Consider the following 16,301-nt stretch of genomic DNA (forward strand, 5'->3'; position numbering starts at 1 on the left):
TGCATAGTTAAAAAGCATCTTTCCAAGCATTTTTCTTGATAATAAAATTAACCTGAAATATTTGGGGAAACAAAATGCAAGATGAAGACTTGAAAATTATCAAAATTAATGTTTAATTAATCAATATTTAATGTTGTGGTGGGTTGACCGTGGCCTGATGCCAGGTACCAACCAAAGTTGCTCTATCATTGCCCTCTTCAGCTGTATGAAGGAGAGAAAATAAAAGGCTCATGGGCTGGGGAAGAGTTCACTAACCAATTGCACAACAAAAACTGACTTGACTTGAGAAAATTAATTAAAATTATTGACAATCAAATCAGAGTATGATAGTAGAAATAAAGCCAATTCTTAAAAACATCTTCTACCCACCCCTCTCTTCTTCTAGTCACATTACCCATGATTCTCTACCTCCTGCCCCACAGTGCTGAAGGGGGATAGAGAATGGGGTCTGTGGTTAGTTCATCACACATTGTCTCTACTGCCTCTTCCTTCTTTGGGGAGGACTCCTCATACTCTTTCCCTGATCCTCCATGGGGTCCCACCCATGGGAATCAGTCCTCTGTGAACTTCTCCAAGGAGAGTCCTTCCCACAGGGTGCAGTTCTTCATGAACTGCTCCAGCATGGGTCCCTCCCATGGGGTGCAGTCCTTCAGGAACAAACTGCTCCAGCGTGGGCTCCTCTCTCCACAGGTCTCTCCTGCCAGGAGCCTTCCCACAGGGTCACAGCTTCCTTCAGGCATCCACCTCTCCTGGCACTGGGTGCTCCATGGGTTGCAGGTGGATCTCTGCTCCCCCATGTACATCCATGGGCTACAGAGGCACAGCTGTCACCCCTTGGGCTGCACCACAGGCTGAAGGTGAATCTCTGCTCCGGCGCCTGGAGCACCTCTTCCCACTCCTTCAGTGCTGACCTTGGTGTTGGTTTCTCATACATTCCTCCCCTCCCCTCTCCTCTCCAAACACAGTTGTGTCTGTGCAGTAACTTCTTCTCCTTTTTAAATATGTTACCGTGTCTCTGATGGGCTCAGCCCTGGCCAGTGGCAGGTGCCTCTTCGAGCATTGGCACTTTTAGACATGAGGGAAGCTTCTGGCAGCTTGTCAAAAAAGCCACCAGTGTAGCTTGCCCACTAGCAAAGTCTTGCCAAGAAACCCAATGAAAATATGAGAAGATATTTTTTTCTTTGAGTCCTAGTTGACACCTTGTTAACTTTGCTTTTGTATTTTCTACATTTAAGTCTAGATTAAGTGTGTCATTTGACTCAATATTCAGATATTCAGGCTGTTACAGACTCTTTTCCTCTGATGCAAGTGGTGTGGTGTTCCTAACACTTTTCTCCTACTATTAATTTTTTCCTTTTTGTCTGTTCTTTGCTTACCCCTTTTCTGACCTGCTCGGGTTCTTTATAATTGCTCACATCTTCCTTCCTAGGCAAATACTATAGGTATTTTCACATTTCTACATATGCTCATATGGGAGGATTATGCAGCATTGTCTGATTTACCAGACTGATAGAAAAGTAACTTCAGAAATTAAAATAGAACAGAAAACACTGATGTTGTGTACAGGTCTTTGAGTAGTGTTTTTAGTAGTGTTTTTTTTCCTTCTGGAAGACATAGATAAAACATTTAATTTTGATTTGTTTACAGATTTGAATTTAGACCTCAAAGTCTGAGCAATTCAATGGTTTTGTTTTGTTTTCAATATTTTAATCCCTTGTCCCACAGCAGCAGCCAGAATGGCAACAGCCATTTCATCCAAAGATATATATTAAGCAGATTACTCATTTAATTCCGAATAAGATATAAAATGTATCATTACTGAGTAGTGTCTTAATTGTGCTTCTGCTCCTAACCAATGCTGCACTGCCACCTGTCTCAGCTTCCAGCCACTGGTATTCAGCTGCTTTTCATCTGAAGGGTAGACACAGCTGGATATCAACTCAACAGCCTCAGGCAGGCAGTCTGATCCCAAGCCTCTTTGTCCTTCTTGCCATTTGGCAATTGTGCACTTTTCTTTACAATACCCATATGTTGCTTTACACATTATAAGATTTCAGCTACCATGCTTGTTCAAAACATGAAAACTCCAAAAGGGGGTGGAGAATGAAGAGGATATTGAAAAACACCTGGTTTTACATTCTGCTAAAGAAAACCACATAGTAGCTAGAAACAGTAGAGGGACAAGGAGAGAGAAGAAGGGGAAAAGAAGAAGGTTTAATTTTAACTTTCCAATTATCTATCCCACAAACTTTTACACTGTAGCTGTGCCCTTCAAATGTATGCATAAAGCTGTAAATTAGACTTTTAATGAAAATTGATCTGATGTACTTTCCCTGATAAAGTGTGTTGCAGCTACAGGAACTATTATTGGAAAAATCTCCATGCTTTACTGTATAGAAGGAAACATGACACCTTTTTTTTTTTTCTGAGGGTTACAGACAGATCCAAGGGACTGTCAAGAAGAAAACTTGAAGTCTAAAAATGGGAGAAAGCATTCCAAAGCATAAAATACAGATTATAACAATAATAAATGACTGTGCTGGGGAAAAGATTGATGTGGCTTTCACAAAAAAAGTTTTGCCTAACAATTCTGCTGAAGATATCTGAAGGAGTCAATAGGCATGTACTCTAGGAAGCTCTAGATGATACATTCTACTTGGACCCACACAAAGCATTCGGCAGTCTTGAAGCAAGGACTGCTAAAGAAACTAAGCTTCTTTGGAGAGAGAGAGGCAGTCTTCACATGAAGTTAGCTAAAGAGTAGGTAAAGATTTAGCAAGAAAGGGGTATTAAAAAGTATCAGCTACTGCACATCTGTTCCATGTGTTCCTAAACTATCTGATAAAAAGGTAAATATTGAGCTAACGAAACTTGCTCATTATGTTGTTTTTCAGGTTAGTAAAGGAAGTGTCTGACTGATGAACTACAGAAGCAACTTCTGGTGCAACCTCTTGGGCAACTGAGTAACTGATAAGATTCAATGTAAATTGATTTTAGCACAGTAGAAGGTGACAGAAAAACAAACCTAATTTTGAATACACAGTAATAGGTAACAGACTCAGAACTGAGTGTCACCCTTCAGTAATGAAACCTTGAGAGTTACAACAGCTCTTTGAAAATGATAATTCAGAGGCTGATAATGATCAGGACTGAAAAAAATCAAATATTAATAGTATTTTAGAAAAGGCTAGAGAACAAAACCTCATTATGTCATGGAATAAATCTATTATGAACTTTTATCTTGATTATTATGCAGTTCGGTGCATGTTCCCTTGTCAAAAAATAATATAGTAAAACTAAAAGAAAGGAAATAAAGACAATCAAAACTTTTTTAAACCCTCTGTATCACACATGACTAAATAGTACTGCTTGGTCTATGACCACTGAGTGAAGATAGCATGGAGTATTCAGACTACAAGTGGCAATGAGTTACAGTCATAATTATGTAGCTGCACAGCTGGCCACTAATTGGAGTGTGTTAATATACATTGCAGTTCTAAGGACCTGAGCGCTGTCTGGGGAAAGCCAAAGCTAATATTAAAGAAAAATAGTTTGTAGGGTGCTTGACAAAGTTCCCCAAATGCTAATCTTTGTATTTTATTATTTAATTTAGAAGTTGTTTGAAAGTTCAAGATAAATGATCTACCTTTAAGATTCCCTTTGTATTAACTGGAATAAGATTCTTTTATTGCATGCAAACTCATTGATACCAAAAGTTCAGAACAGCTGCTAATGCAGCTAAACAAATAGAATATCTGCAAATGTTTCTGGGGTTTACAAACCTATAACCATTTCTCAAATAACACTTTCTTCTTGTGGTACACATGCTGTTACATGCACTTATACATTCTAAATGAAATCTCCAGCTTAGGTTTATGAATAAGTTTGCATTTCTGAAGTTCATTAAGGAGGATGCTTGAGAGCAATGGAACATTTATTATAGCTTCACTGATAACTTGTATGATATAGACTGTGTAGGTAAAAAACTTGTGATTATGCAACATCAGGGATTATAACTTCCCAGTGAGAAAATTCAGACCCAACCTTCACTTTGACCCAAACTTAACTTTGTGATTGTTATTGCAATCTTTCATAGCATGATTAAGAATTGATTTCTTACCCAAAGTATCTCAAGTGGGGCTCAAGTAATACGATAGCAATCGAGCAAATTTTTGCAGACTCTGTTACTCCCAATATGGATGACTAAAGTTCCTTTTCTGCCCCTAAGAACTAAAACCTATGCAATAGATATTGACAAAACTCTCTCTATGGGCACCTAGGTGAAAAAGAAGTATGTAGTTCATACATCTCATTTTCTTTCACTCACATTACAGCACCTCACTTACATCAAACAACACTAGAAAAGCATTAGGATTGCCAAATCCAACAGAAAAAATGTAGGAAGTGCTGGAGTTAAGGTGAGGAATTTGTAAAAATAAACTTTCCAGTTTTAAAGAAGCCATAATACAGAAAAAATTCTCATCTCCAAGACGGAGAGGGAACAGAGGCAAGGTTAGGAAAAAAACAGTTACTGACATTTATTCAGATTGTTAAAAACTTTGGTATAAGCCTTTGGTCTGCCAGACACAGACAAAGATTTATTCAAACATGGCCTTTTGTTGAGCTGAGGACCTCCTCACCAGCCCTCACTAGGACCCCAATCCCCTTGTATACCACCTGATTTCTAAACCCATCAGTCTCTGGCCTTATCTCTAGACCTTAAAGCCTTTAATCTCTATCTGCAGTGCTGATGGAGTCCTGATTACAGGGCAAAGAAGAATGTTTTAATTACTTTGATATGCCTCTTAAACATCGAGGGCCTACTTGAATAAGACCACCACATTACTAGGAACTTGCAATGTCATGCATTGCAATGCATGTCAAACAGCTGAAATTAAACCAGTTTTGTAGTCAGGCAGCAATAAAAATTTGCTCCAGACACTGCCTTGCAGAGATGTTAAACCCTGAGAAGATAAGGCATAGCAGAGAAAAACCAGTGCTTCTGCCTGCAGACTCAACCACTGATCCTTGCAGTACAGATGATTATGACTCCCATTCATTCCTCAGAAAACCCATGTAGATACTCTGAATAATTGTTTCTTTTCTAGCATCAATGTTAAAATGCAGTTATATGACAAAGAGATTAATATCTCCAGTTCCAGTCATACAAGGAAGATGTGAGGCTCTTAGTACAGATGTAGAGACGGGTATTATGTGAATATTTATGTATTTAATTACATATAGTGCTTGCTGTGTGGTGCTTGGGAATTTACTCTTCCTCGTGTGCTGTGCTACCATTTACATTACTAATATTACATTCATCCTGCACTGCCTCCAGGAATGTCTTTATGACTTCCACAAGTGAACATTTTGTCCAATTACATTTCAATAAACTGTCATGTAAGTACAACCATAGATGCTCTGCACAAAATCTATAAACCTTCTCAGTGAGGACAGAATTTGAAGATGTTGACTGACTCAGGAGGATTCCATCTTAAAATCTGTGCCTAGAGTTTATTTCAAGTTAATCAACTAGCATTATCCTTTTCATGATTAAGGCAATATAGCATCTAGTGATATATTAACTTAATACAAATATAAAACAGTTAACTCCCTGAATGAGCTTCAACTTATGTAAAAACAAAATAGGTATTAAATTCTGAAAATAAGAAAAAATTGATTGGTTCCTATAAGTTCTTTTCTTCTTATGGCTTCAAAACAGAATTTTGGGGTGTTGATCTTGAAGTTGATACTGTTTTTTACAATAGAAAATTGCACCACATTTAAGAATAATTTTGTCAGTTATGATGAATTGTGAAAACTCAGTCTTTAAAAATATAATAGCTACAAAGCATGTATTTGCGAACTCTGTTTATTTCCTTTAACACATCTGCTTAAACTGGAATAATCTCAATATTTTAAATAGGAAAACTTCTGCAACTCAGTGCCCTTTTGCCAGTAATTGTCTCTTTGCATCTTACATCTTTCTTTTACTTTTTTGTTTAAATACTGCACATAAAGAAATAAAAGAGATAAATGCTTGCCTGAACATTTTGAAATGGATTCTTGTTGCCATAGGATTCACTGAAGTATGTGAAATCATCTGTGCTAAGCTGAAAAACAAAGAGAGTAGGTTGGTGAGAAGGAGCCATAGCATCTCATTTAGGTATAGACATGTGCCCAGTATTGGTGAGGAAAGAAAAAGGTATACGTACCCTATCTTGCAGGAACAAGACGAGGTTTCTGGAGTTCTGGGTAAAAAGAGGTTGCAAGAGTAACATCAGCTCCTGTGCTGAGACAACTTGTCCTTCATGCACAGCAGTGTCTGGATTCCACTGTGATCTACAAAGGAATAATTCCTTTTTCTGTAAAATTTTCTGCCAATGATGACATCTCTTCTTTCTTTAAATATGCAGTGGCAGGTAATGAAATCATCATCTTTGGTTTAAGATCAACTTTGCAGTTCAGTTTATTTTCATTCTACTCAAAAGAACATGCCCATTTATGCCTGTATCAAATTGACTGTATTACAGCAACAATGAAGAGGGGTAATCTCTCTCTCTATTCTCTTGTTTGTGTACAACAGCAGAGTAGCATCTTTCCAAAAAAAAGTTACCTACTAGGTGCGATGAAGAAGAATGTGTTGAAAACATTCAGGGAGAATTCCCAGACAGCACCCCAACTCCCAAAACACTTTGCAGTGCTGAGAGATGGAGGTCAGGAGAAGTAGAACTCAGAATAGATCACAAGTTGTCATAAACAAGTATTTTTTATGAAACTTTTGTGAGCAGAAGCGTATTTCAGTGCTACTGTAAACAGGTTCTCTCCTAAAGTTTTCATGATGAAGGACCCATTCTACAGAAGCCACTCAGAAACGCCACCTTTCCAGCAGCAGGAGCTCTTCTGATGGAATGACTTGAGGCACCCAGCTTACAACTCTTTTGCCAGCCTGTCACTATGAGGACTGGACAGAGATATAACTCATCTATTTAGTTTTGCTGCTCCAGAAAACAGGCAAAACAAGAGGCTGCATTATTCTTTCAACACCTCATTTGGATTTTAACAGTACGCAACATGGCTCTATATGGATGAAACTTTTATGAACATTTTTATCCTAGATGTTTTGACTAATGAAAATTGTCTGTGGAAAACTGTGAATTTGATGCAAATACTTCCATCTTTAGCCATCTTTACATCAATTGCTAAAAGCTGAGCAAACAGGTATTCCAGACACTCCAACTAGTTCTAATTACAAAGACGTGAATACAGCAATTGTTGTGTGCATCAGTTATTACATGATTGCAATCTGATCAAGTTGAGATAAAAGTTAAATTTTCTAACCCAAAGCAATTTTCAAATGACCACTGCACACCAAGCTTTTATGAATGAGAACAACCTTTGCAGTCCTTTAAGATGGAGGCAGAACAGGGTTAATGAACACATAGATGGCGTTCAATGTTGTTTTTTGGATAAAGAAAATCTTTGATATTTTATTAAATATCAAATATTTGATATTTTCTTAATTTTACTCAGCATCTTCACTTCTTTGTTAATTTGTGCTTGGAAATCCACATTAACTTATATTTATGAACATAATCAAATGAAAAATTGCAACAGGCATGCCTCAACTTTTCAGAGAAGACAAACCTCACATTTTCAAAAAATTAAGTATAATCTTATAAATGAATATATTCGAAAACACAGAAGGTCCCAGAGATTCTGAATGACTCTTCAGGAACTTTCATACTGACTTGCATGGCCACATCAAAACACTAATGATATTTAAAAGAAAGCAGATAGATTAAATTAAGAGATGATAAAAAATAGCTTGTGTGAAAGAAAATGACACTGAATATCTTGGTATATTTATTTTAGAAATAACGAAATAAATCCATTTTATACCTAATCTTAGGGGAAAAAAACAAAAGGAAGATTTTGAGAGCTTTGGGGACTTGCAATTAAGGTAATAGAAAGCACATCAAATAAAGCAGAATTATTTGCAGCAGCACAATGGTAAAGGCTTTTGCTGTGAACTCAAAACCTCAGAAGTTTAATGATCCTCTTTTAAAATATACTTGCTTCTAAGAAATTCCCTGTTCCTTGAAGCAGTTCTTGTTAGCTATCTAACCTTGAAAAAAACCTTTTGTGACACTTAACTTTTAAGAAGTCAACTTTAGTAACTTCATCATCATAAAAAAAACTCTACATCAGTTGGTTAATAATTCAATTACAATGCAGCATTTGCCTAATACTTATATTCACAATATTATGCATGCATTTATTTTGCTTCTTTTTAACAGCTAGCTGAACATTATGCATGGCAGGAGGGAAGGCTACATCCTTTACTGAGGGGGCTGCTGCTGCCTGCTTGGTGCAACAACATTCTCAGCAAGGTTCAGACAGGAAATAGAACCACAGAAATATTTAAGCTGGAAAAGACCTCTAAAATAAAGAAGTTCAAGTGCCAATCCAGCACTGCTGCGTCCACCACTAAACCATGTGCCTAAGTGCAACATCCACGTGTTCTTAGAACATCTCCAGCTGACTCAACCACTTCCCTGTTCCAATGCCTGACCACACTCGCAGTGAAGAAATTTTTCCTAATATCAAACCTAAGCTTCCCCCGGTGCAACTGGAGGCTGTTTCCTCTTATCCAATCCCTTGCTAGTTGGGAGACCAACCTCCACCTGGCTACAGCCTCCTTTCAGGCAGTTGTAGAGCAATAAGGTCTCCCCTCAGCCCCCTTTTCTCCAGGCTAAACACCCCCAGGTCCCTCAGCCACTCCTCACGAGACTTGTGCTCCAGCCCCTCCCCAGCTTCCTTGCCTGGTCAGTAGGTTTTTATTGGGTGTTTTACTGTGAACTGCAGGGAGAAACGGAGATCTGTGAGTGCCCAGGGGTTGTGGGTACACCAACGATGTGCTTCCCTCAACGCAATCAAGCTCATCCCACTGAACTCCTCACCTCAGTGACACACGACACGGAGTGAAACCGGCAGCAGGCCAACACACATATTGACTGCTGTTATCGATTGCTCACACCAAATCCTGTGTCCAAACACACACACACAGCCTTGTACAGTCATCCACATGCCAAGTGCATCGGGCTCCCCGCCACAGCACCACTGGGGCTCAAAATGGCAAGTGTCTCTGCTAATGTTTGCACTTCAATGTGTGTGCAGGAGCACATAGGTGTAAAGAATCCTAAGGAATCTTTAAGTTTGAGGAAAATTCAACTGTTCTCTCTTTCCTCCAACAGTCAAACAATGCCCTAAAGAAACTGAGGAAAGTAAGCTTAGCTTGATATTTTGCTTCTTTCTTAAATCTCACTGCTCTGACATGACAAAAATATGTTCTTTCCTCAACAGTATTCTTTCTGAAATTTGAGCAATTATGTTGATGGAAGCAAAGATTCAAGATTTCCTGTATCCAGACCCACCAGAAGGGCTGATGGGAAGATAATAAGACTTTTAGCAGCTTAACTCATGATCTTACATTTCTGCTTTGTAGCTGGCTTCAGAACTCTTTCCTAACAGTTATTCTTGTCAGTTGTCTCTATCAGTCACCTTGTGATTACCATCTAAGAAATCATGTTTTCCCCTGCTCAGTGGAAGTAAAATAGCATTCATGCTGGCACACAGAGTCTCCACAGGCATCCAATAAAATTATAGTTAATTTTTTTTCCTTTTAATTTATCTTGCACCTTCTTTCAGCGGATTTATCAGTAAAGTCCCTGCAGTTTAGGAAACAGTGTAAATGTACTAACTGGCATTAACACCTTCTCAAAGTCACTTATAACCTGGGTTTGCCAGGAAAGAATTATTTTCCCTATATAAACATAGCATAAAAAAAGAGAAGTAATATATTTTAAAAGACTGTAGGCAAAAGCCATTCCTAAAACAAACACGAGGGGGCAATCACAAAAGCTAATTTTAATGAATTTATTTGCTCAAACTCCTTCTCCTTATCTGTGGAGGGAAATTATTTTGAATTTTGGTTCAAAATGGCTAAATCGAATTTGTTCTGTGTATCATATGCAAGAAGAGCCTCTCAACCTTCCCTGCTTCAAAAACCCAACCAGGGAATATTAGTTTAAAGGCTGATTTAAAATAAAGGTCAAATTTTCCATGTGAGTTATTTGAAGAATATCCAGTGATACATTCTTTTGTGAAAAACAGGACAGTGTGACATACAGAGTTATTCCCTAGTTGAACTGAGAAAGAATGTTATTTTTTGAAAAAAATACTTACTCTTCTCCAAGTAAGGATCTGCATTTTTCTTTCTAGAGGAAGGAGGTATTTGATTTACTAGCATCTCTCTGAGAACTGATATCACACTTCCCTTTGCTTTGTGCACTGCATGTGTTTGTCAGCTGCAGGTTTCACCTCTATCTGGCATCCAACATGATCTTTAATAGCATGATTACAGTACAGTAATGATGCATAAAAGAAGCTTTAAGGTTTTACATTCTCTAATACAGCTGAGATATGGCTTGGCAAACACTAGCTAGTTCTAAACTACAACAAAATGGAGTATCCTTCAATTATTCAATATCAAATCCTAACAGGTAACCTGGGAGAGGGTGATGGAATACATTAGTGAATTGCAACTTCTGTTGATTAATGAATTGCTAAACTTTTTTACTGGTGGGACATGTTCCTACAGAGTGGGTAGATATCCATAGATACCCATAATTACTGCAATTCTGTAGTTAAATTTCCTAAGACTCTTCAAGTAATTTCCAAATTTCATAGGCCTGTGGATCACACAGTGCAAACCTCACATCACTGTGACGTACCAAGATGTAAAGCACAGAATTGTGGGTTAACAACAGAAAGTTGTTGTTAGTGTTACTTTATTTTATAAAATAACAAAAAACTTCTTTTCAGTTGCTTCATAGACCTTCACCAGAACTAATTTTGGCCCCACAAGAACTTCTCCTTTCAAAATGCAAATATCATGGTCGGAGGAACACTCCTTCCACAAAAGGTTCTATTCCTGGAGGCATGAACCTGATTACCTAGTCCAGTATCCTGGTTTTCTTGCTCTAGATTTGTATAAATCAGAAAAATCTGCAGTAGAACAAGCTTCTCATTGCATCTTGATGGAAAATTTGCTTTTATTACCACATGGGATTAAATGATAAGATCTTGTTTATATATACAGCAGGTATGTTTTTTGTATAAACCAGGAAGTAGGACAAAGGAAACACTGATCTTTTCTAAGATACTTAGAATCACTTTTAACCTAACACTGCTTTCCAACATTTACTTTGCTTTCAAATACAGGGGTTAATACTCATATGACTGCTTGTCATATAGGGGTGACTCATTAAGAATTTTGAATATAAAATTGCCTTGAGGCTGAAACATTCTTTTTTTCTTCTTCTTCTAGGGAGAAAAAGCAAAGCAAAAGCTATAAAATCTAACTTTTTCAAAACTTGCACATTTCTATATGCAGAGTTTCAGGTTTTGGAAATCAATAAAAGAAGAATAAACATATGGCAAAGGTGTCAAATAAGTCAGCCATATTTTTCTGACAACTTTACATATCCAGCATCCACCTGAAGCTACTGCATTGCCCAGCCTGCCATATTTCTGGAAATCCCAAGTAATGGTACAAAATCCTTAAAGTGAGCATGAATAAAATTCCTGGTTGGAAAGAAAGAGGTCTATATCTGGTTCTTCCAAAACAGAAAGTTTCCAAAAGTCCTATTTCATATGTATATGCAAAGCTTTGAATTTCATGTGTCTCTGGATCTGTCAAGACTACAGTTGTTTCTAACAACTGATGCACATACATATAGCAGTGTACTTAAGAACCTATATTAAAAAGAACATTAAAGTGAAAAGTCAGGGTTCAGAAGTTAGGAAATCCAAGGCTTAAAAATCTGCCACAGAGTTTTTGGTCAGCTCCTTTTTGTGTCACTGCTTTATGTTGTAACTATAAGTCACAACATCTCTAACAGTGGAGGTTGAAAGGTGCTTTAGAATGAATAAAGCATATCTACTTCATATTTTTCATTTACAGAATTTATTTACTTTTTTCTGGTCAGCTTAGAACACTAAAATTATAAATAAAAAATGGTAAAAACATCCACTGGCTTGTTTGATGGCCAAGGTGCAAATTTATTTATTGGATAATTTTACTGCCCAGAGCTGATTTACCATATTCGATGGCACAGTATATTCTGTGCACACACACACAGAGCAGGAGCATAAGCAGGGATACACTTTTATTCCATTTCTTACCTCTGAGTTGACCAAAGCAGCATGGGCACATGATCCAGTGCCAGAGAGGTTTGGAGCAGCGCAGCAAGGGAGCAGAGCAGCAGGGCTGGAGCAGCAGGGCAGAGCCGTGTCATGGCTCCAGGCGGGTGCATACAGAACTGGCCAGCTGCAGAGGGAAAGCCCGAGTGTGTGCACAGCTGCACTTCCCGCTTGGGCTGCTGTCAGCCGGATTCAGCCAGGCTGCCGGGTGACGCTGCTCTCCAACAGCCGGGGGAATTTTCAAAACATGAACTTCCTTCGCTTGAACTTGTGAGTTACTCGTATTTTTATTACTTCCAGGTTTGTGATTTAAGCAGCTTGTAAAACTCCCTGCAGTGAAAGCACTGCCAGTTTCCTCTAACCTTCAAGTGCAAGGGAGAGTCATGGAGTCCAAACTCCTGTCCTACACAGGCTGATAACAGTTATACAACTACAAAATGGAGGTTAGAGAAAAGTTTTCTGTACTGCACAAAATACATTCTGCAGAACTTCTATCTTCTTCCCTTGCTACATATTATCCTGTCCCTCAGCTTAGTTTTTTCACATGTCTTGAGATCTGGCGTCACACATTTGGGTGTTGACAGGTTTGAAATCTGCAACAAATTGCAGATTCCAGCAAGAAGGAAGAGAGAGAAAATGGTACGTTCAGAGCCACTGAAACACAGAATTCTTAAGCTATCTTTTGCATGGAGGGATGCTATCCCAGAAATCAAAAATATCTAAAGTCAGGGGCAAATTATAATCACTTCAGAACATGACACGACTTCAGTATTTCACAAGTCTCATGCAAGATCAAAACAGTCTTAGAGAATTCCTTCATGCCCGGAAGCAAATTGCTCTGGCAGACTATTTTTGTGCCTGCCAAACACCGAGCGGTTTCTACACCTTGTGACTACATTAGGCAGCAGCAGCCTGAGCACGTGTTTGGCTCTGGGCACAAATGCCTCCTCACCATCAGAACAGGATGTTAGAGATCATACACAAAAGAAGTTCTGAGCTATGTTAAAACGAGTTGCGATAAGGGAAAATAAGGAAGTACAATGAAAATCGTACAAAAAGACACAAATAGAGGTCAGAAGACATGTCTAAATCTGAGCACATGTAGCCAAATTAGTGAAATCCATTTGCCTTGAATCACAGTATATTGTTTTAGTATGGGTGCCTAATATAAGGCATTTTGTTCATCAACTCAATCTGAAATCTTATTTCTCAGAAAAAAAAAATAATTTTAAGGGTAGCAATAATTGTCATGTTCCTTTTCTTCTCCGTTACCTTTACATGACACAGAATTTAACTCTTTAACTGTACTTTTTCCTCTCCTCCTCAGAGATACATTAGAAATCCTATCTGTTCCCTTTAACAAGCCAGTATTTGTCTGTTTAAGGGTGTGTACAGACTTCAAAAACAGAGGTAGAAACAGAAGTGCCTAGACAGAATAAAGGAATTGCAGAATTTCCAACAATACTCAATTTTGCAGAAGGACAATATTTGACACACTAACCAATTTACACACTGTTGCAAAGATGTAACCCTAGGCACTATGTCAGATGCACAGTCTGTAGGTCTGGTCACATTCAGAAGAGCCAGTTGGGTCCACAAATCATTAGTTTATTGAATGCAGCCTATATGTTTCTTTTGGATTGCTGGTGAAAAATGCAGTTACTGCAGAATATATAGCATTAACAATACAACTGCAATCACAAGTTTAATTTCCTGGGTCAATACTCAGCATAACTGATGACCCAAGACTTACCAAAAGGCATTCTTTTTGTGAAGGGCAAGAAAGACAAACCAGTCAATCTGTCCCTTAAAATTTTGTGTCAAATTCTCATCCCCCATTGAGGTATGAAACTGAGGTACATTTTATACCTTATTAACCACTATAGCGTGTATGGCTGTGGATGGGTGTGTGGTCAAACCTCCACTCCGTGTAGCTGCATTGTATGGAATATTTCCTGGTAGGAGGTGTACTTGGTTTGTACAAAACGTTTCTGGACAACATGTAGAACACAAGCACGTGGTTTCTAGCCTCACTTCCTTTTCCTCCCCATGCCCTTGGCAGAACAAAGCACAGGACTCCGCCCGGGTTGCGCAGGTGCTCCAACAGCCGTGGGCCGCGCATACTGAGCTCTGCCTTCCCCTCTCTGCTCTGCGCTTCCAACACACACAAGGGAGACGCACACTTGGTGGGGATACTGTGTATTCTGCCTTACAGAAACTGCCTTAAAACTTCCTGAAACGTAACCAGATTGTTTTCTCTCTGATTACCATATCACTTATGAACAAACTTTTAACTGAAAACAAACTGACTTTTCTTTTTTAATATTTCTCCACAAACTACAGTTTTAGAACAACTGAAGTGAAGAAAACTTTGAAAAAAAGGAATGTGAAGAACCTATTGAGTGGGATTTTGCTTCCCCAAGTAAATTTAGCTCACAAATATATCTGCATATATTTTCTCAATTTTTTTAAACTCCTAAAAATAGTGGGTTTTTGCCAAACAATAAGAAAAAAAATATACCTATTGCAAAGAGATTTTAAGAAAAATATTATTTGCTTTCATTTAATTAAGACTAGAAAATATCAAAGTGTTTTTTTTATCTGCGAGCAGGAACTTAAACCCACTTTTTATTAATGTGTTTTGGTATACACAAAAGCACACACAGTTTACTGTTGCATTTCCACAGGGCTTTTTCCTTCAAAATTCATCCATGATCTTGACTCCAGGTTTAGAACTGCTTTATTATGGAGATATTTTTAAATGCGACACAGAGTCAAAATACCAAAAATCAAACTACTGTGAAATCATTATAAAATGGCAATGAAGAAGGAAATATTTCCATTACCATGCATCCCCACTTAACTGCAATAATTTTATTAAGAAAAGCTATAATATTAAATACTTTGTACTTACATTCTACTCCTAACCATTTCTCTGGATTTTTACATGTTTTCTTTTAGAATTAATGGATGAGAAATAGTGAGGCCAGCAGGAGCAGAGCAGGCATTGTTCCCCTGTACTCAGCACTGGTGAGGTCACACCTCAAATGCTGTTCACTATTAAGCTGCACTTTGAATACAGTTTTGGGCCCCTCACTGAAGAGAGAGATTGAGGTGCTGGAGCATGTCCATAGAAGGGCAGGAGTCAATTCAGTTTTCAGCTGTTTGCTGCCAAATATGTGCTTACTTCTCTTTGTAAATGCTACTGCTTTTTCCTAGGTAGTTTCATCTGTTAGAGCCAAAGACTGGGTCAAAACCACATCTACAATAGAGGTTTCAAGAAGAACCTTGCAACTTCCTGTTGGATTTTTGAATTTACACCATATTGTGTTTTTCTCTGTAACTATGATCAAAGATAAACTTTTTTAGTTATGGGGATAATTTACTTCCACAAATAATACAAACTCCGCAAAAAGAAATATATTTCAAACATTCTGAAATGTGTATTTCAAAATAAGATATTTAAATTATAATACTCAAATTATAATAATTTCAACACCTTGGAGACAATAATTTTATGCTGGCAGTTCCACTATGACCATCTAGATGAGCTACAAAATTAAAAGTTGTTCTTTTGCACAAAAGTTTGCAGGGCAAAGCAGTTATCTGGAAAGCTGTATCTATTCTGTTCTGTAAGAATCCAAGGTTTGAGGGGGTTTCTGCCTTATGTGCTTAAGACAAGAAAAATAAATTTAATACAATGCTATAGTATTAATTTTCTAAATAAAGGGTGACAAAGAATTAACAAAATTTGCCCAAAATTAATATTTACTACAGACAGAATGTTCCAAACAATGTACCAATACACAGAAAAATAAACATTACTCTAAAAACTGAGAATTGACAAACCACTTTAACAACATTTTATTTTTTTTAATGAGGTTACAAAACTTGAAGTGCAGTAAAATTAAATGATTGAGATCAAATTACTTTATCCTTAGAAGTTTATTTTGTGTAGTACAATTGTGTTTATTTATTGTGTAGTACAATTAGGGTATTGATAAAAAAGTGTATTTTTTTAAAACCTAGGAATT

The 16,301-nt window shown here is 37.7% G+C and overlaps 1 protein-coding gene across 1 annotated transcript in view; it reads right to left on the reverse strand.

Annotated features, from left to right (window-relative positions):
- The window catches only part of LOC131573262 (V-type proton ATPase subunit S1-like), a 50,352-nt gene extending 37,829 nt beyond the window's left edge, over positions 1-12,523 (reverse strand). Inside the window, exons 1-3 of the mRNA XM_058827045.1 lie at positions 12,250-12,523; positions 6,216-6,342; positions 6,045-6,113 (exon numbers count right to left, since the gene is read on the reverse strand). Of these exons, the coding sequence (XP_058683028.1) occupies positions 6,045-6,113; positions 6,216-6,342; positions 12,250-12,380 (327 nt within the window). The 5' untranslated portion in view covers positions 12,381-12,523. The remainder of the gene's footprint in view (positions 1-6,044; positions 6,114-6,215; positions 6,343-12,249) is intronic.
- Positions 12,524-16,301: the final 3,778 nt, after the last annotated feature.

This window comes from Poecile atricapillus, chromosome Z (genome assembly GCF_030490865.1).
Source record: "Poecile atricapillus isolate bPoeAtr1 chromosome Z, bPoeAtr1.hap1, whole genome shotgun sequence".
NCBI classification, from domain to species: Eukaryota; Metazoa; Chordata; class Aves; order Passeriformes; family Paridae; genus Poecile; species Poecile atricapillus.